The sequence below is a fragment of the Gymnoscopelus braueri genome, assembly GCF_963280865.1.
Source record: "Gymnoscopelus braueri genome assembly, chromosome: 17".
Classification (NCBI taxonomy): Eukaryota; Metazoa; Chordata; class Actinopteri; order Myctophiformes; family Myctophidae; genus Gymnoscopelus; species Gymnoscopelus braueri.
This window is the reverse complement of record NC_137617.1, coordinates 24,677,012-24,698,470: the sequence shown is the minus strand read 5'-3', so window position 1 is coordinate 24,698,470 and position 21,459 is coordinate 24,677,012. Positions and strand designations below refer to the sequence as shown.

General features: G+C 44.4%; 3 protein-coding genes and 1 pseudogene across 4 annotated transcripts in view; 1 reads left to right on the top strand and 3 right to left on the bottom strand.

Annotated features, from left to right (window-relative positions):
• msrb1b (methionine sulfoxide reductase B1b) overlaps positions 1-4,766 on the bottom strand; it is a gene marked incomplete at its 5' end in the record, with an annotated part of 10,433 nt that extends 5,667 nt beyond the window's left edge. The window contains one exon of the mRNA XM_080456191.1: positions 4,655-4,766. Within this exon, the coding sequence (XP_080312317.1) occupies positions 4,655-4,658 (4 nt within the window). The remainder of the gene's footprint in view (positions 1-4,654) is intronic.
• Positions 207-1,193, bottom strand: LOC308104349 (neuralized-like protein 2; annotated as a pseudogene). Its single transcript has one exon. The product of its transcript is annotated as a neuralized-like protein 2 (transcript).
• Positions 4,381-6,054, bottom strand: neurl2 (neuralized E3 ubiquitin protein ligase 2). Its single transcript, XM_080456186.1, has 2 exons — positions 5,004-6,054; positions 4,381-4,766 (listed from the first exon to the last, which is right to left on the bottom strand). Exons 1-2 carry the CDS (start codon positions 5,809-5,811, stop codon positions 4,651-4,653), a joined length of 924 nt encoding a protein of 307 aa, XP_080312312.1. The 5' UTR covers positions 5,812-6,054; the 3' UTR covers positions 4,381-4,650.
• An 8,998-nt stretch (positions 6,055-15,052) lies between these two features.
• The window catches only part of tex2l (testis expressed 2, like), a gene marked incomplete at both ends in the record, with an annotated part of 17,971 nt that continues 11,564 nt past the window's right edge, over positions 15,053-21,459 (top strand). The window contains 5 exons of the mRNA XM_080455691.1: positions 15,053-16,477; positions 18,009-18,209; positions 18,892-19,228; positions 20,540-20,805; positions 21,458-21,459. The exon at positions 21,458-21,459 is cut by the window's right edge and continues 148 nt beyond it. Of these exons, the coding sequence (XP_080311817.1) occupies positions 15,053-16,477; positions 18,009-18,209; positions 18,892-19,228; positions 20,540-20,805; positions 21,458-21,459 (2,231 nt within the window). The remainder of the gene's footprint in view (positions 16,478-18,008; positions 18,210-18,891; positions 19,229-20,539; positions 20,806-21,457) is intronic.

The window sequence follows — 21,459 nt, the reverse complement described above, 5'->3', positions numbered from 1 at the left end:
CATCTGCAAGGAGCAGACTGAGAAAAGACAAACAGACAGTTGGACATAAAGAGACAGAATGAATGAATGATGAATGGACAGAATCAGAGAGCGGGGTAGAGAGAGAAATAATGAGGAGATGCATGGGAATATTTATAGAGACAGATTGTAAGGTAGGTGAAGGAAAGATGGTGAGGACAAAGTATAAAACTTTCCAGGTCATGGATCTATGATCTATTGTGTCTCGCTTGGTGCATCCTTTTATACTCACATCCATACTCCACTTGAACGATTCGGACGCACTTGTCGCACCGAACACATCCACCACAGCATACAGGGGCTGGACGGCGGGGATCCCCCGTGCAGAAAATCCCATATCCTCCCCATTAATTACAATGTGCATGTCAGCCAGGCCCTGACCCGTGGGCACGTACAGCACGCCTATCCGGCTACGTCGGGCTGTGGGGGGGCAGGGCGTTGGTTTTGTACTGGTCGTCTAGGATATGGCTAAAGCGCCCGGGGCGGCTCCGACCCACAAGCTTGTCTCTAGGGATCCGGAAATTATCAATGTACAGGTGGGAGTCCATGAAGAAGGTCTTGGTTTTGTTGTCAGTGTCATCCCTCCTCTCCCCTCCCCTGTCTCCTGCAGTTCCGCCATCCTCATCCTCCCTCCCTCGTCCCAACCTGTGACCCCCAGCCAGTCCTCCTCCTCCTTCTTCACCAGCATCCTCTCCCCCTGCATCGCCGTCCGGCTGCTCGACCTTATTGTGGTTGCGGGTGATGGCAAAGATCCAGCTGTCGCCCATGTCAGTCAGGTCAGGTAAGGAATATTCCGGCACTACCTCTAGGGTTTTGGGATCCCTGGCAGTTAGGCCCTACACGTAGGTTGCCACACCAATCGAGCTCCTTCTCTTCAATCTCCACCAGAAAGATCTCCCCAGGCTTCAGCGGATCTTGCTGAAACACACACCGTTGGCAAAGCTCTCCACGCGGGTGGCCTGGGTTCCGGAGAGGTCTAGCCTCACGTTGGTTCCATGGACGAAGTGGAATTCCATGAACTGTTCAGAGTGGGGTTCCATTTCCCAAAAGAGCCTGGTGAGAGTAGCTAGTTTCTAAGCCACTCAAATGTCAGGCCGACTGAAAGCACTGTTGGGCTATGCTAGCCTCAACTGTCTTGGTGGGACAAGCGTCAAACGACCACCGGTACAAAGTAAACTGTCCTGGTATCTCCTTACAAATGGTTTTGTACTGTAAGCTAGGGAGTGACATCACCCAATTGTTTGTGTGGGCTCAGCTGTAATGCAATCAGTTCAGAGTTCCTGGCCATTGTACTACACTAGAGAGTCCAGGTAAGAGGTGAGAGGCACAACAGTCGTTTTGACAAACCTTTTGTTCCTTGGTTCAGAGGCATTGACACCCTCTGTCTTGTCTTGATCATCAGGGCAAGTCTTTTGTATTCATTTGAACTAATCAGAATAATCATTGTTCCTTCCTGGGCATCAGCCACAGACAGCAAATGTGTAGTGATGGAAGCCAGGTCAAGATGACTGAGTAAACAGCTAAAATATATACACTTTGATTATTCTTCTGTCTTAAGTCTGCAGGGTGTAGTTAAAATGATTAAAGTCTTGATAACTATGACTTGTGTTGTTAACAAAGAGAAATGTCATTTGGGGAAAATATTCAGTCCTGAAGTAACTGCTGTTTTTGTTGAACTCATTGTATTTTAACTGCTGTTTCTTTGCAATCATGGATGTATAATGTGTGTGGACTTATTCTAAAGCTTGAGAGATGTTGAACAAGAATTATCAAACAGGTTATATTTAGAAATACTGTGTCTAAGTATAATTGATAACTTGTATATATGTCATATAGGGAATACATGCTAATGTGTTTTGCCAGGATGTTTGTGGGGGGCTCGGTCACGAAACTCCAGTGTGTGTATGATTGGTGAACAGAGATTAGGGGTGGGTTTAACTACCTGACCCCTCCCCTTGTGAGCAGGATCTGAATCTGGTATAAATACTGTTGTTACCTGTTCATTTGTGCGTTGCTAATCCGGCCGCCAGGCAACCGCCATCAAAACAATGCAATATAAACAGACATGCAATGAAATAAACACACAAAACATTAGCACCAGTAAGGAAAAACATAGGGTGCCAGGCTCAGCTGTCACTGAAGGTCAGGGAGAATCTTTAATAAAGATTAAAAAATAACAATGGACTGGGCAGCTCTGTGATGTGTACGGGCAAGTTGTTCCAAAGCCAGAGGGGCGGCTGCCGTGAAGGCTCGGTCACCCCTGTTTTTTTGCCTGGTCTTTGGCACCTCCAGCAGCAGCTGGTCGGCCGACCTCAGGGCTATGGGTAGGAGTAATTGGAAACAAGCTCTACAAGGGATGGGGGAGCCGTCCTCCTCACCTATAAAGCTATCCATGCCCTGGCCCCATGGTACTTGTCAGACCACCTCCATAATTACACCCCAGTGTGGAACCTGAGGTCTTCTGACTTGGGGCTCCTCTCCATCCCTCACACCAACCTTCGGCGATAGAGCTTTCAGGGTGGCAGCCCCGACCCCTCTGGAACTCTCTCCCCATGAAGATTCCCCAGGCACCAACATTGGACTCTTTCAAATCCGCACTGAAGTGAGACACACTGTTTATTTTTGTTGATTTAAGCATCCTTGGGTTTTTGAAAGGCGCTATGTTAATTCAAGTCACTATTATTATTTACATGTAGTTTAATGCTATGTGAGATTGCTATGCTATATGCTGTGTGAGAGGAGATGTATTTATGTGAGACACACACAATACTGTCAGTAGGCTTCTGATGTTGTAGTAAAGCTATATTATGTGATGATGGCTCCCCCTGCTGGGATAGACCTGTTATGTATCAATAACTCATAAATAATCCATCTGGGTCTATCTGCGCCAGCCAGGCTATAACAGCTGGGTGGCCAAGATGATGTTTTCCCCTGTCTGTCCATACGTGTGTGTGTGTGTGTGTGTGTGTGTGTGTGTGTGTGTGTGTGTGTGTGTGTGTGTGTGTGTGTGTGTGTGTGTGTGTGTGTGTGTGTGTGTGTGCGCGCGTGCGTGTCTGTGTGTGTGTGTGTGTGTGTGTGTGTGTGTGTGTGTGTGTGTGTGTGTGTGTGTGTGTGTGTGTGTGTGTGTGTGTGTGTGTGTGTGTGTGTGTGTGTGTGTGTGTGTGTGTGTGTGAGTGAGTGAGTGAGTGAGTGAGTGAGTGAGTGTGAGCTAGAGTAAGGCCGGGGTGCTTGGAAACGCTCGCTCTGTGTTGGTGGGTTCATGTGGGTGACAGGTGTGAGTTTATGTACTGTAAGTGGAACTGTAGTAGGCTATAGGTATGTGTGTGTATTGGTATTTTATGGTTGTTTTATGCACCTTCTGTGTGTATATTTGTGTTTATATCTATTTTATGATTGTTTTCTGTACTTAATCCATTAATACCGCGAAAGCATCTGTCATTTTAGATTTGACCTATATAAGCAACATACTTTTGAAAGAAAACTCCTATACTTAGAGTAGTGGTTTAGAACAGTGGTTCTCAAAAATAGTAGATATACAAGCTCACAGCACGTCATTTTGTGCCGCCCTGTGAGCTTGTACATCTGCTATTTAGGATTATTTGGTGTTAAGGATAATTCCTTTTAACAGGTCCGTTCATGAAAGTCCTTGCGGTCTTGTTTCCAATGAGGGCCTGTGAGCAATTAGGGGTTAAGAGTCTTGCTCAGGGACAAATTTCATTTCATCGACACATTTGCTGATCTGGCCTGGAATCGTACCTGGGGCAACCAGGGCCTCTGGCTCCCTAGGCGGGCTCACTAACCACCCAGCACAAACCTTCTCTTCTGGGGGGTCCCTGGCACAAAACATTTTCAGATGGGGGTCTGCGCGGCCAAATACATACCATTTTGGGGCTTCTTGTTACGAAAAAGTTTGAGAACCACCGATTTAGAAGGCTTTTGTAGAATCAACCTCAGGACTTGGGTTAATGACACCTGAATTTCCCTACCCTGGTTAATAACGTTTTCCTTGATCTTTCTCTTATATCATCGGTGCATCCTCCACAGACAGACATATGTGGTGTTTCGGTTCTTGATTCAAGTTATGCTCGGGACAGTCACACAGACACACAGAGGTTTAGTGAATTCATAGACATAGATAATGTATTTTTTTTCCAGTGCATGGGGATAAATTGTTTAATATTTTTACTGTCTCTTATCCTGTCCTATCGTATCATATTCACGGATAAAAAGTCCCTTTGAAATTATTTGGTGGTAGCATCTAACATTTATTTCTAGTGAATGGTGTAACTGATCAGGGAAAATGACCATTACATAATTGAAGAAAATGACTTAAACAAGCAACTCTGAGAGCAGAGACAGACAAACAGTAAGACTTCATTTATTTACCAGTTTTCAGGTGTCACCCCTGATAATCTTTCATTGTTGATATGCCAACTCATGGAACATACTGTATAAAACAAAGTGCATATAACATGAAATTTGGAAATTGTTGTATTGTAACAAGAGAGAGAGAGAGAGAGAGAGAGAGAGAGAGAGAGAGAGAGAGAGAGAGAGAGAGAGAGAGAAAGAGAGATCTCATAGAAGAGACAGAAGATCTACGTCATATATGTCCATCTCCGGTCCAGCCGTCACTCACTCATACTTGCAGTAGTGTTTGAGCATCTCAGGCAACTCAAGCCAGTCCAGGGCCATCCTGTGAACTATGTGTTTCTGGATGGTCTTCCTGCACAACGTCTGCAAGGAGCAGACTGAGAAAAGACAAACAGACAAGACAGTTGGACAGAAAGAGACAGAATGAATGAATGATGAATGGACAGAATCAGAGAGCGGGGTAGAGAGAGAAATGATGATGAGATGCATGGGAATATTTATAGAGACAGATTGTAAGGTAGGTGAAGGAAAGATGGTGAGGACAAAGTATAAAACTTTCCAGGTCATGGATCTACGATCTATGTGTCTCGCTTGGTGCATCCTTTGACACTCACATCCATACTCCACTTGAACGATTTGGACGCACTTGGTCGCAGCGAACACATCCACCACAGCATACAGGGGCTGGACGGCGGGGATCCCCCGTGCAGAAGCTCCCATATCCTCCCCATTAATTACAATGTGCATGTCAGCCAGGCCCTGACCCTTGGGCACGTACAGCACGCCTATCCGGCTACGTCGGGCTGTGGGGGGCAGGGCGTTGGTTTTGTACAGGTCGTCTAGGATATGGCTAAAGCGCCCGGGGCGGCTCCGACCCACAAGCTTGTCTCTAGGGATCCGGAAATTATCAATGTACAGGTGGGAGTCCATGAAGAAGGTCTTGGTTTTGTTGTCAGTGTCATCCCTCCTCTCCTCTCCCCTGTCTCCTCCAGTTCCGCCATCCTCATCCTCCCTCCCTCGTCCCAACCTGTGACCCCCAGCCAGTCCTCCTCCTTCTTCACCAGCATTCTCTCCCCCTGCATCGCCGTCCGGCTGCTCGATAACCTTATTGTGGTTGCGGGTGATGGCAAAGATCCAGCTGTCGCCCATGTCAGTCAGGTCAGGTAAGGAATATTCCGGCACTACCTCTAGGGTTCTGGGATCCCTGGCAGTTAGGCCGACACGTAGGTGGCCACACCAACCGAGCTCCTTCTCTTCAATCTCCACCAGAAAGATCTCCCCAGGCTTCAGCGGATCTTTGCTGAAACACACACCGTTGGCAAAGCTCTCCACGCGGGTGGCCTGGGTTCCGGAGAGGTCTAGCCTCACGTTGGTTCCATGGACGAAGTGGAATTCCATGAACTGTTCAGAGTGGGGTTCCATATCCCAAAAGAGCCTGGTGAGAGTAGCTAGTTTCTAAAGCCAATCAGGCCGACCGAAAGCACTGTTGGGCTATGCTAGCCTCAGCTGTCTTGGTGGGACAAGCGTCAAACGACCACCGGTACAAAGTAAACTGTCTGGTATCTCCTTACAAATGGTTTTGTGGATTTTGCTGTAGGAAAAAGCAGTGACATGGTCCACATATGTACCCACAAAGACACACTGTAAGCCCCTGCTTTGCCTATCTGTTAGCCACTCAGGGAAGCTTCTGGTAGAGGGCTATTTTTGAACAGCTGCATACTGTCAACAGATGGCAAGGTATGTTAGGGTAGTGGGGGTAGTGGTGATGTGTGGTGTGTGTGTGTGTGTGTGTGTGTGTGTGTGTGTGTGTGTGTGTGTGTGTGTGTGTGTGTGTGTGTGTGTGTGTGTGTGTGTGTGTGTGTGTGTGTGTGTGTGTGTGTGTGTGTGTGTGTGTGTGTGTGTGTGTGTGTGGGGGTGTGTGTGTGTGGGTGTGTGTGTGTGAGAGAGAGAGAGAGAGAGAGAGAGGGAGTGCAAATGTGACCATAAAAGCCCCTGTGGCCTAAGTACTCATTTATTTTCCCAATCTCATTGTGGCTAATTATGATAATACCATATGCCAGATAAAACTGTGAAACAGTAGGACTTCTACATCAACTGTAGAAGTCATCATCTAAATATAGCCATTGCATGAAAATTCTTCCTAGATGTGATTCTTATGTAAATCAACCATTAAAGCAATATAAACCGATAGATAGGTCTCCACAGGATCATTATGAATACATTAATGTCATAACTCATTAGACTATGGTGGTCTGATATTGTCTGTGATATCTGAAGAGGAAAAGTACACTGATTATTTTCACATTCGTACTGTATGTAAATTGGATTTTATCTCATGCATGAGAGTTGTTAATTATGAAACCAATTTAAGAAATCAATTAACATTATCATATTAATTGTTTTGAGATCTCTTCTCAGGATGTGGAAAATGTAAAAGTAAAAAGACTCCTCGATAGCCTAAAGTGATCCTTTGTCCCTTGATGTAGCCTATGGCTTTTGTTTTTAAGTTAATATAGTAGATTCCATGGCAACCAGCTAAATTGGATAAAGATAGGCTTACATAATGTTGGATCATGATGCATATCCAACAAGATAAAGTTTGTTCTGACTGTTCTGACAGTGCAGTTCAGCCTGTCTGCTGGGACAGAGCGCACGCAGGATGACGCAGCTGACCTCGGCACATCAGAGGCAGAGGCACAGCTGAAAAAAAGCGTTAATTAATGGCTGAGAACTGCCGATGCCTGGTTACATTGGAAACAATGAATGATGAATGGAAAAGTTGGAAGTTGGAAAAGGAAATAATCACTCCTGTCCTTGACAATAACCAATCCTACTGTTTGCATTCTGTGCACACGCACACACAGAGCAAAAATAAACATTAAAATAATTCAATTTGAATAAAATAAAAATGTGACTTTCGACCTCCCCGGTTTTTGGTTAATGCTCTCATGCCAGCAGCATCCTCTGAGTTCTGTGCCAACTCTCTGTAGCCTACTCAATGTCAGGAAATACCATTTTATTCACCGGCCAGTTTCTTGTTGACAGTAGGCTATGTAAATGTATTAACTTAAGCCTTAAGGTGTGTTTGAGAATAAATAAGGCATTCGTTGTTGTAGGCCTACTTGCATTATCCAACCTCAGGCAGGCTTAAGGTTGATGCTTGTTATGTCTGCCCTCTGGGCTAAGCTTGATAATCTATATTTACCATACATCTAGCCTTTATTTGACCTGGTGAAGAGATTGATAAAAAGACAGAGAGAGAGGGCTGATAGCAGCCCAAGGGCTGATAACTGTTATAAGCCGCAGAGCTGATACGACTATCTAATCAAATTGTCTGCCAAACTGCGCCTGGTGAAGTAGAATTCAAGGCAAGGAGACACTGGACTTCATCCGGGCACAATGCAACCAAAACCCATCGGGAAAAGTGACCTTCAACAGTTTACAGAGTGGCTGCGTACCAACAAGGGCGAGGACCAGCAGCACCTGCCGTATTCTCTACAAACTCCCTCCCCACCACACTGTTGGAAAATCCCAGCTGGACCTTCTTGTACATATTTTTTTCCCCTCTTTTTTATTTTTTTTTGTTGTACATAGTGTTATATATTGTTTTTGGCTGTTTATTTTGTAATGATATTTGAACTGTGGTGCCACTATATATGCCTATGAATTAAATACCAAGGCCCTCATTGGAAACAAGTCCGCAAGGACTTTTATGAACGGACCTGTTAGACAAAGTATTTTAAATGTAACTGTGCTGTTTTACATTTTTTGCCTAATAAAATATTCAATATTCAAACCTATTTTGTTTGCCGCCGTTGTTCCACGTTGACAGAAATGTTCATGTGATTCGACTGTGGACTGGACATGATGTAAATGCACTTTTGAAATGCACAACAGCACTTTACCAAGACTGTGCTGGTAACTCTTTTTAAAGGATTGCACCATGGCACTTTACCTATATGTGCTGAGTTGGTAGCTTTTTTTTAGATGAATTTGCACGTCATACATATTGTTTTTTTTTTATGTTTGTTTATGCTGTTTTTATGTTTGTTTATGCTGTTTTTAGTCTGGGTCTTTTATGTTTTTTAGATAGGCTTGATGTTTTATGTTACACTGCTAGTGACTCAGGGGGAACGATATTTCATTTTCTGTATGTATGTAAGTAGCCTACATGGAGCAAGTGACAAATAAAGTGATTCTGATTCTGATTCTGATCCTGAATGTTAATTAAGTGCTATTTGTTCAAGTGCTAATAGCCTGGTCAATCATACTGGTCGTGTGAATTAACATTATCCTGTGTCTTCTGCAGACCGGTCTGGCACTAAGCGCTGGGTGGGCGTTCTGCAGTCTAGAAACCAAGAAGTGGAAGAGCCAATCAGCTTCTGTCAATCACTCACAGGGCCCTGAGCGTGGACACTGATTGGCTCTTCCACTTTTTGGTTTCTGTATTCAAGCGACCGAGATGGTTTACCAGGCTAAGTAAATAAGGCTATGGGTAGGCTATGTGAAAAACAAATGAATGCCCTGCATTCGTCATTGCCCGCTATCTAATCATCGAGTTCCCAGAAGTTCTACACGCTATCCAACGTCAGGCCCAGCTGCATCAGTACCTCTACAGCTGACTCACCGGCCCTCATTTGGATAACTGCCCTGACACACACACACACGCACGCGCACGCGCACACGCACACGCACACGCACACGCACACGCACATATTATATTATATTATATTATATTATATTATATTATATTATATTATATTATATTATATTATATTATATTATATTATATTATATTATATTATATTATATTATATTATATCATATTATATTATATTATATTGAAGGGTCCTGGCCTTGGTCCAAGCCAAGGACCATTACTTACCGTAAATAAAACTCACAGAACCAAGTATGGTGTTCCCCATGATGCAGGCCATTGTCATACTGTACTGTCGAAGCTGCAAGCCAGTCAACTGACCAGTAAGCCAGCAAGCCAGTCACTCAAGTAGTCAGACAGGCAGGCAGCCCATTCAGGAACAGACACCAGATCCCTGAGGTGAAAGATGGGGACTCTCATACAGTTGCTAACTAGCTCCAGCCTGCACATAACAACACCCATTCTTCATGTTGTCATTTCTAGGCCTAACAGTGTGTGTGTGTGTGTGTATTTAGGCCAACAGAGAAAGGGAGAGGAGGAGAGGTGTTGTTGATGTTGAGGATACAGTCATTTTCATGGAGACACCAAGGAATGTTATATGCACTATAGGCTTGACCCACATCCCAGTATCTGTACATAATCTTGCAACTATACTTTAATCACGCTTAAGCTGTGTAAGCATAAAGGCCTAACTGTATGACACCATGTCCACCATCTCCTTCAGATAGGCTACTGCATGCCCAAGTATACAGGATGTCACTGTAGGCTACAACATCATTTTTCTCAATAATACTTCTGTATCAGTTCACATAACCTCCGGAGTCCGGACCGGTCACTACATTTTAGAACAGTCCTGACACTCCTTGAGTTGGTGTCATCTTGTTCTCTGAGCTCTTGCTTGCTACAGAGATGAGTAATCAGAATGACTGTTGAGTTGATGAAAATGTCCACTTTTAGGAAGCAGGAATTGAGGTCAGATTCACAAATCACAGATCAAATCACAACACTGATTAGTCCTAATAAGTCACATCGTCACAAATATTTAACAAATATTGTGAGTTTGCGGAAGTGTCATCTGAAATCGAGTCGATATTTGAATATCAATTAGAAAGTATTTAAGCTATACTCTCTCTCTCTCTCTCTCTCTCTCTCTCTCTCTCTCTCACGTCTCACACACACACACACACACACACACACACACACACACACACACACACACACACACACACACACACACACACACACACACACACACTCTCTCTCGCTCTCTCTCTCTCTCTCTCTCTCTCTCTCTCTCTCTCTCTCTCTCTCCCTCCCCCTCTCTCCTCTCTCTGTCTAGCCTATCGTGCGTGCGTGCGAGTGCGCGAGTGTGCGTGCTGTACAGAGTAATCTGGATTAGGAAGGATGCTGCTGCCATGATCCTCGGCAGCGCGTCGCACATCTGGATGGATGCAGCCAGTCGCTGAAGCGGTGGCGCGAGGAGCGCTTCGCTGCCAACGTGATGTTGTCTCTGCTGAGAGAGAGAGGACAACATTCTCTGAATGACTAACAACGCAGTTGTGGAGTTTTAACCCGAAGCTTCCTTTGAGAAATTGTTTTCCCCCGGTAAGCACACTCATCTGCTCCTATTTTGATTCGTTATTCCTTACTTTTACGAGTGTCTTCTTCTTCATATCATTGCCAAAGCAAAAGCATGTCTTTATGAATATGTGCATATAGGCGGCCTATGTGAGAATATTGTTTATGAGTAAACAGTTTTGGGCATGTCCTTATTTTGGGCATGTTGTAGGCGAATGTAAATAATAATGATAAAGAAGGGGAAAAAAACTAAAATAAATAAATATATATTTCAGAAATGTCAAACATTTTCACACAATTTGTGGGAAAATAATAGATCTACAAGCTCATAATAATGTATGTGTGATGAGCTTGTAGTTTGGCTATTTTTGCTACTTTTGCAATTAAGTATGAAATAGGGCTTAAGTGGTTAATTAAAAAAACATGGGCACTTGAGCCATATTGCATCCTAATGTCAAACGTGTTGAATTCTGCCCTTTTACAGCTTAATCCTGCTATGTCCAATTTAGTGTAGGCCTATACTGAGAGTGGAGTAGATCTGAGAGAAGACCTATGTATAGTCTATAATAGTCTATACTCTATAGCCAGATTTTAGTGCTGTTTTAGTCATATCAATCAAACGGGTACTATTGTGTGGCCTATTGTCAGGGTAGTATACATTCTACATTCTAGCTGAGGTCTAATCTATTTCATGATTAATTATTATATTATTATTATTATTATTTTAAATATTCATTTTCTTTTTTTGCGCTCCACTCATGCCGGTTATGTAATATGACTTGAATAAAGCCATCCACCCACATGACAGTAGCCCATGTGGTATTGACCATAAGTCACTCAGTGGCCATTTTGCTCTTAAGCCACGCACTTTGTATTTACTGTATAAATCATCTGTCCAGGGCATAACTCGGAGGGCGATAGACCAAGCGGTCTAAAATTCGGGCGGTGTGTCTCATAAGACCCCACGGTCTCCGAGAACTGCAAAGCATGTATGCTGAGTCGCCTGAACTCGGGTCTGAGGCGGAGACAGAGATTCCTGAAGGCCTAACTGACCTCGGCTTATCGGCGAGGCTTCCTGATAGGCCAAACAGACCCTCAGCGTGGCTTATTCTGGGGGCTTCGCATAATGTTTGTGCAATTCGTGAGACGTCTGTGACGAGCTATAGGCCGGCGCCGTCCTAGATATGGTTAATAGACTGGTCCCCATTGGGAGCAATGCAAGTCAAGAACGATGCAGTTTGGAAACGCAGGGGTGCATGGGCCCCACAGGGTAGGGACCGGTGTACCCATTGTCAGTGTACCTGTTGTACCTGTCTCTCTGTCTGTGTCCCTTTTATGCCCATATATGGATATCTATGACGTCATATTGATGACATCAGCATACTCCATCGACCATCGGCGGTCGCCGGTTCTGGACAACTGGATCTCCATAATATGGCCTATGGCATAGGCCCTATGCCATATGGGCATATCGGTCGCATTGGCAGTTCCGGACTATCTGGCCTATCCGAACGACTCAGGTCGTCTGCGACGTGCGCGTCTCTACACACCATGCAGGGTCTTATGGAACAAAATAACTACTGTAAACAAAGCACAGTAGTCTACTTGTAGCCGCAGAGTTAGTTGTTTGGATCAACAGTATGTCATCAAACTCAGATTGAGACCAGACTCCACCTAATGTTGGTTTAGCCCATAATCCGCCTTGTGTGATTTGTCAGATTTCACAGTGAAAGCCTGCATTAATGTTAATCTGAGACGACCACTGCCCATGTCTAATCAGAGGACATAATGACACACAAACAAATGCAGCCTCATAAACACGCACAGATGCATGCAAGCACACGCACGGACACACACTATTTATTTGTTTAATGAAGTGTTAAAAAGCATATTGTGATAGTAATCATTGCTATAGTGTTTGTTCAGTATAGGGTCCGGGTCTCCCTGTATCTCCAGCTCTTTGGTAAACAGAAGACAGAAGATGCATACCAATTTTATCCAGTCAGGAGAGAGAACTCACACGCACACGCACACGCACACGCACACGCACACGCACACGCACACGCACACGCACACGCACACGCACGCGCACGCACACACACGCACACGCACACGCACACACACGCATAATGTTGGACACTAGCCATCTTTATTGTCGTTCGGACATTGTTACAATTACCTCTACATCAGACATACAATTTACCGCTAATTACTTTCTAATTAACATTTTAAGCCGTTCTTGTAATTTTGCTGTCTAAGAGATGGCTGGATGGATTGTGTGTGTGTGTGTGTGTGTGTGTGTGTGTGTGTGTGTGTGTGTGTGTGTGTGTGTGTGTGTGCGTGCGTGCGTGCGTGCGTGCGTGCGTGCGTGCGTGCGTGCGTGCGTGCGTGCGTGCGTGCGTGCGTGCGTGCGTGCGTGCGTGCGTGCGTGCGTGCGTGCGTGCGTGCGTGCGTGCGTGCGTGCGTGCGTGCGTGTGTCAGAAAGTGTGCATCCTCCTGGCACCTCACTGTGCCTTCTGGCTACCCGTGTGCACTGTGAGCCTCATAAACCCTTACAGTCCATTTTGGGTGAGAGCGGATTAGTTTAGAATCCACCAGCTGCTGCAGAGTTGGTTGAAATTGTGTCACACAGTCCTGTAATACACTTATGCTTAAGTCTAACTAGTGAAAGGTTGCGTTCAACACTTGAACTCCAACATCCACATTCTGGGTGGGAACATTAGCCGAAAATAGCAGATCACTTGTAGATCTGCTTTTTTTGTCGAAGAGATTTGGCGTAGCTCTAGACGGAGAAATCAAAGCAACTCAGGTCCAGCCTAGAGGGTTTAAGTGGTTTTAATAAGACAGCGAATGAAAGAGTCTCATTAGGGTGCAGTCACACCAAACTTTAATTCTGCCTATGCGGCCGATTCTGCCAATGCCTTTCAATGGGAACGGAGCATTCTTTTTGCAGAAATCCGTGAATGGCAACAAACCGCTCCATGCCCATTAAAAAGCATTGGCAGAATCCGCTGCATAGGCAGAATTAAAGTTCGGTGTGACCGCCTTTATTAAGGCCTACGTGTCTGGCTTTTCTGCCCGGAAATCCAGACCTGCTTTTTCATTCACATTAGTTAATCAGGCAAATCAGATTCCTATCCTAAAAGTCTCAGGGCACTTTACACTTTTTGCCGTATATATATACAGTACATATTGTATATACAAACTTATATAACCAGTAAAAACTTTGAGACCTGAGTCTCTTTTAAAGTCTCACAGTGACCCCGGCTGATCTGGCAATTAATTACTAGATCTTGAGTTGTGAGACTTCTGGAATCCATCAGCGCTAAAGCCCCCAGGTTTTGCTTTGACAATCCTGTCTATCACAGCAGAGCACCAGTGCTGCTGCTGACACACAAAGGCCCACATGGGGAGGAATGGAAGAAATGACTGAAAGCATCTTTGAACTATAGTCACCATTCATCTTAGGTGTTATATAAGCGCTCTTTAAGAGGCTCAAGAATGCATTGGATCATGTTGGAAGAATATGATGGCTGCTGTTACAAGGCTGCCTCTTGGCGGCTACATTTCGGAGGCAGTTGTTTCCTCGAGGGACGTGGTGACATACTGAGCATTATGTCACAGAGCGAGGAAGGCCAATGCATGGTTTTCAAATCAGAGCATTTAATCAGAAACAGAATGTTGAATTGTTGAAACTACAATAGCTGAACATATGAACACAGTGATATACAGAGCAAAGTACAAATGCATTAAACAAGCTTGTGGGTGTTTAAGAGGCAATCATTATGCATCAGTCATGGGTGTCATGTACTGACGAAGACCGGGAAGAAATGCATTATTTGGCTGTATATGTTAATTACCTTTTCATGATTGTGTGCACACCATGAGTGCAGAAACTTAGCTCTCACGCATGTCTGTTTTTCACCCATTCCCAATGTATCATGAGATCCATCACTGCATCTGTCCTAGTTTCCACAAGTTGGGGAGAAAAATCTATTTTTGTACACCTCCAAAACTCATTCAATATGTGGAGCGACAGCTGAGGGAGAGATGCATGCTTTCTGGGCTGTGATCGAGGCCCCCACTATGTCTCTAATGAAAGCATAGATTAATCCATAACCAATCTTTCTACAGTGAAACCACATTACATTGACTCTTAAATTCATGGATGGCACCAGCAAGCAGTTTTCCTGTCTCCTATACTGACAATAAATTGCTACGGGAAATGAAGCATAAACTTAGGAAAAGATTCTCCTTTCAATCAATTTTTTCTCTTTATCCCTCTTCCACTCTCTCTCTCTTTCTCTCCCAGTTCTGAATGCTTTTATTTTATCCTCCTCCCAGGCTTAATAATGCAGCTGACAGTGTCCCCTTTTTTCTCTTTCATCGACTCTTAGGTGCCTGGGGACTGCAATGTCAAGATAACCAATGGCAGAGAGCGGAAAAGATGAAGGAAGAGGAGGAAGAGATGATCGAGGAAGAGATTATCGACGAAGAGATGATCGAGGAAGATCCCTGCGCTCTTCTCCTCCTGACGCTCCGGCTGGTGGTGCCACTGCCCACGGGACCACGGGGCATCTCGCTCGGGACATTGTGATCCAGCTAACAGGCACGGAAGGACAGTGGGGCAGCCCGGATGATTATGAACTCCTCTTCTCCCTGGAACGTGACAAGAACTGCCCCTCTATCTCTCTCTCCAAGGAGAGACATACCTCAGGGGAGGATGACGGAGAGCTGCACTCCCCGGTGTGCCACGTACCCCTCTCGCCTCCCTCCCCTGACTCACTGGGGAATTTCACTGGCACCACCGCCACTATGACGGGCTCCAGTTTCCTCTCCCCGGGCCCATCCTCTCCTCCCCAGAGGCCCCTGGCCAGTCTAGTCAAGTCTTTGTCCACAGAGCTGGAATTCAAAGAGAGTTCTACCCTCCGACCCAGGCCGCTGCTCAGCCTCGTGAAGTCGATCTCCACCGAGCTTTCGCGCTCGGAACCCGAGGTGTCCCAGTCCAAGTCCGACACCCGCCTCAACCTCCACCTGTGGAAGCAGCTGACCCAGCCCAGACAAGCCCGTGGCAATGGGGACTCCCGCACTGCGCCTCCCTCTCCCAGCTCGCTCTCCCCCAGTGGAGAGAGCCCCAATAAGGGGGGGTTCTTCAAAATGGAGCTGGAGGACACTAAGAGGAAGTTCTCCGCTGTGCAGGAGCCTCTGAGCAGTATGTTCAACAAGATCATGAGAGAGGAGAGCATGGGCAGTCCCAAGCACCAGTGCCGTACAAACCAGGCCAGAGATCTAGGACGGGAGGGCAGCCTCACTAGCCTGGATGCAGGGCTTTCAGAGTCTCCTGTGGGGAGCGTGAAGGGGACTGATGCTGATTCTCCGCCAGCGTTTGACTGGCCATATATCAGACATCCAAGGAAAAGCAACCACCGACCCTGCCCTGTGCACTGCAGCGGGCTAATAACCAGCAGGGGAGAGGAGCTGGAAATATGCACGGATGACGACGTGATGCAAGTGGTAGCCATTGAGACGTGTAGGCAGCGGCAGAGATTGCCTGTTCCTTGTACTTTGCTACCTTCAGAACCTGTGGTCAGGAGGAACTCTCTTCATCACCCTCCTCCTCCTCTACCACGGATGAGCCTTTTTTTTGTGGCGGCCTTGTCTTATGGCTACTTCACCCTGCCTCTCAGTCCCTACCTTTCTGGCCTCGCTGTGGGGTTGGCAATGGGTTTCATGCTGGGACTTTTACTTATTCGGCTGGGCTCGTCAAGGTCCGACACCAGAGCACGCAGACCAGCAAAGGCCCTGGGTATGGCGGCTGGCAGTCCCACAAGCACACAGCCTGAAGTCCTGAAGGTATGACAGCTGACTCAGCTAGGTGGAAAATATCCTACTCCCCTAAAGCTCATCACATACCCATTCTCACCAAACAAACAACTCACATACTGTACATGATGCTTTGGAAAAAGATTAAAACAAAGATGGGTACATTTGTCTTCAATGTACAATTTAGTGAACAGCCTCGACTGTCAGGAGCAATCCTTTACATCTCATTTCCTTATTGCTCACATTACAACTCCCATAGTTCGTCTCCCTCTATGTTTGCTATAATAAAAAAACGTAGGTAATATTTGTTAAGACTGTGATTTGCAAAATATTTTCCAGCACTTTCAGAAACAGACTCAGAAGGTAGGGACTTTACACGCCAAGCAATAAGGATATTGTTTTACAACTCAAAATGTTATGTGTTTTAATATAACACATAAATTATACAATATGACCTGTCCAATATTTGATGTGTTCTACCAGAGACGTGCCAACAATTAGAACAACAGACAGTGTTTTTCCTGCGGATGATTTTTCACACCCCAAAGATATCCTAATGTTGGCATGTGACCACACGAGGTGCCCCGACACGCAATTACTGTCTTCTAGATAATAATTAAAAAATCTCTGCAGTCTGGGTAGCAATTATCCACACATAGCTGAGCTTTACCGCAGGGTACAGACGAGAGGACAGCTTCCCCCTGTCAAGCCAATGTCAGTTCCAGAGGTAATTACTGTAACTGAGTCAGACCCCAAAGGAGGATGTAACAGTATGGAAGGTGGTAGAGCAGACTGTGTCATCAAGCTGTGTCTACCAAACTGTGTTGTGGCAATTAGCCATTTGCCTTTAATGTGAAGGTTGCAATGTCAGGCTGTATGTGGGGAGTTTTCCGCTTTTTTTTTTAAATATAATGACGGAGAATACAGAATATGACCATTACTTTGATCTTTTTTTGTTTGTTTTCAGTACAGCACAACATTTCTCAGTCTTTGGCAGCAGGATTCAGTGTTATTGGCTCCTATTTCTAGTCTCTTTCTGCTACTGACAAAACAGAGGGAAAATAATGAGGGAAAAGGTCAAGTGGCTTCAGGCACTGCTTGTTCCATCAAAAAACCCACCCCCACCTCCCACCCAGCATACAGCCCTGACCTTAATTGTTCATTGACAATGCTGTCATATTACTATGACCCCAGTATCCTACCTACATCTAGTCCTTATGTTAACCTATATTGCTGTAATTGCTATTTCGGAATCGTAGGAATGAGATTAAGTCTGGATTTCTGTTAAGCCTGAATTATACTTGTTCGGGCACGTTGTGGGCACGGAAAATAGCAGATCTACAAGCTCACAAGCATGCAGCATGACACATTGTGAGCTTATAGAGCTTCTATTTTCGGTGAGTGACCTGGTGCATCAAGTATAAATCAGGCATTAGTATTCTTGAATGGGCTAAATTGTGAGAAGAAGCCATTGTGTGAGACAATTCTCTAAAGGCATGTATTGTACTTCATGTATTGTATGTAACCTAATGTACTGTGTTTGTCACTGCTTCTGTTTCAGGGCTGGATGAATGAGATATGTGAATATGACGCAGAATCCTACCACCCATCTCTGACTCAGTCAGTGTTTGCCACCCTGGAAGGCTCCCGTCTTCGCCTGGACTCTCCACGCTCTAACATCAGTCGCAGGGCCACATACGACGAGAAGTTACCCGAGATCACGTTCGTGAGGTCCCGCTCCTTCCAGCTGGCGCACAGTAAGGTATGAACACCTCTGTCGCTATAATAATCAAGATATTAACAGGGTAGAGTTATTTTTTTAAAGATTTTTTTTTGTTTATTAGAGTGTAGAGAGACAGGAAACTGAGGTCAGAGATAAGGAGGGGTCAGTTTCAAACTCAGGACTTCGCAACTGAATGGAGCATTTCGTCTATGCACTAACTGGCTGTGCCACCAAGCAGCACCCCCAGGGTAGAGGCGTTCTAATGGCTCAACTGATTAGCATGGTAGCATGCTCATTATTTTAGCCAGAGACCCAGCTCTCACATTGTAGATTTAAATTTGGCTCTTGCCATCCCCCATCAGTAATCCCTGCTTTTATTTCTATTTTATTGCTGCTGTTGTTGGGATGCACAGAGTGATCAAGACCAAAGAGATTTCCTTGTCCATTTGCGTTCTTTTTGTTTTGACTCCGGGCAAAATGATAATCCCGATTATTTTGATAAAATATATAGATTGTGATTAGTAATCATGATTTGTAGTCTTGATGTGTTAGGGAGCTGGGAGCTGTATTGTATGTTCACAATATTTGACATTGGAATGACACAAAGGAATTCAATATTCCAATATTGCTGATATACCTACATTATACAGTACACTTATATAGCATATAAATGATAAATTTTGCATCCATAAAAAAACAAATGTTATTTCTATTCTGTTAGGTGTATCTGTTGCCGTCTGTGCTAGCTCGCAAGAGGCTGTGGAACCCAAAGTACCCGATCTGCATCCAGCTGGCAAAGGGAGAGAAACCGCTGGAAGAAGAGAAGGAGAGAGGGACAGACGAGAGGAGAGATGGAGAAGAACTGAGTGATGAACTAGCGACCCAAAGAGAGCCAACAACCAAACCGGCCACTGACCTCCCCACCACTCTCTACCTCTTTGGTCGCACCGGAAGAGAGAAGGAAGAGTGGTTCCATTGCTTCCAGTTTGCCTCAATGGGTGTGGAGATGGAGAAGGAGAGGGGAAAAGAGCTGTGCGGTAGAAGTCGGTCCAGATCGGGTAGGAGGTTAATGCATTAGTGATTATAGAGAAGAGGAAAGATAAGGCATGTCTGAACACATGCTCTGTTATGTGTGGATTATGGATTATATGCTCCAATTCTTTGCATTCCAGAGTCAATTCCTTTCTAGGTATCTATGATGGGGGGAGAAGCAGTGAGATGATTGTAGAGGATTCAGTTCTCACAGATGTCTTGTGACCACTTTCCTTACTGTATTTTGGTACCCAGCATTAGCCAGGTTATTGCGTGGGTGAAATAGGTTCTCTGTCTCACCCTAATGTGCCTATTTTGTCATAGGCACACACAAATAAATAGAGACATTCTAAAATGGTGAAAATAGGCTTAATTCACTATCGTACAACTAAGTACAGTATATAGGGCTTTTAAGTGGTTAACAGATTGTCTTCTTAGACAGTGCTTTGACAAAGACATACATGTAAACAGTTTAGCTGTATACTTTCAAGGGTGCACCAGGCTTTAGCCTTTAGTGGGGTTTAAAGCCTACAGTATTTTCAGGACATATGCCAATATACAATTGCACTGAAAGTATTTATTTATATACATGCTTTTACCTTGTCGACAAAGATCTAACTGACACTTCTGTTTCCACAGCCAGGTTGCTTTAGTTTAGCTTGAATGGACTATATGGAGGACATGGAGAATCCTATGTTAAAGGGTCTACACCATGAATTTCATTTTTTTTTTGGTTTTTAGTATTTTTTGGGCTCCCCAGTGTCTCTTTTAACATTCAGTCATTCATTCTCATTTCAGAGATTTTCAGAATGGGCGTGTCTGAACAGGCCATTTCAGAATGGCAATGCAAGTGACATCACTTGCATTGCCATTGCATTGATGCTGGCCAGACAGAATTGCTCAGTAGCCCCCCCCTGCCCAAGAGGACGTTTTGGTATTGCAGCTGAAAGTGCTGTATAAGCCAGAGACAATTGACTTGGGATGAGTATATCTGAGTGATGATTTAGGCTCAAACCTTTTGAAAAAGGTTTGAGGGACATACACCATATGATATTAAATATCAAAAAAAAATAATTAATTCATGGTGTAGATCCTTTAACCACTCACTGTAAACCCTCATTGTAGACAAATAGCAAAAATAGCCGATGTAAACTATTTATTATTTATTATTTATTATTTATTATTTATTATTTATTATTTATTATTTATTATTTATTATTTATTATTTATTATTTATTATTTATTATTTATTATTTATTATTTATTATTCAGAAAGTTCTATCTCATAATGACATACACAAAATAAGGCGCCAGGGTTAACTAACTTTTTTTCCCAGGTGACGCATCAGTTATACAGAGTGGGAGTCCCTCAAGCCTCGCCCCCCAGGGCAGCCGCAGCTCCAGCAGAGTGGCCAGCACAGATGACGAGACCCCCTTGACCCCCACATCCCCCTCTAACCGGACCTCCATCAGCAGCTCCAGGGGCCTTTCTCTTCTGGACTACCCCAGCTACATGGCTCATCTCCTGGCCACAGAGCTACCGAGCCCCCTCACTAGCCCAGTATCAAGCAGCACACAGACAAGTCCTACAGCTAATGGACATGTGAGTCAATTTAGAGAGATAATGAAGCAAGTAGAATTATTAATTCAGGGGAGACAAAAAAGCTTGAGTTTATTTCCATCATCAAATCCGTCATCAAATTATTGGCTTAGGAATGCGACGAAAAAAAAAAATATCCATGAATTCAAGTCTCCATGAGGTGACTAATGGATAGAAAAAAAGGGGTGAACTATCCCTTTAAATTATATTCATATGCCATGAATATAAGGTGCTAGAGTGAAAAGTAACAATGTAATTTAGGTTTGCCGTGGATAAAAAAAAATCTGCATAGGGGGTGCTCTGTGCCCAAAAAGGTTGAGAACCACTGATCTAGAGAATGGGAAAAGACCCAGTATCTCAGGGTAAATGTGTGCATTCTATTCTAAAACGTACCATAGTTGACATAAAACAAGCACGTAATTCAAGATAAGCTGAGACAAGCTCTCAGTTGCTGCAAACTTTTTGACAGACAGACCGACCAAAAGTGGCTTATACTGCATGGTAGCAACTAATAATATTGTCATCCATCATACTGTACCTTGCATGTACTTTTAGCTCTCTATTAATTGGACTCTGTAGGTTTAGGTTGCACCTATGTCTCTTATCTTTTCTTAGCCATGACTCAGGTTTAAAATATGTATTTCTCTTCCTACAGTG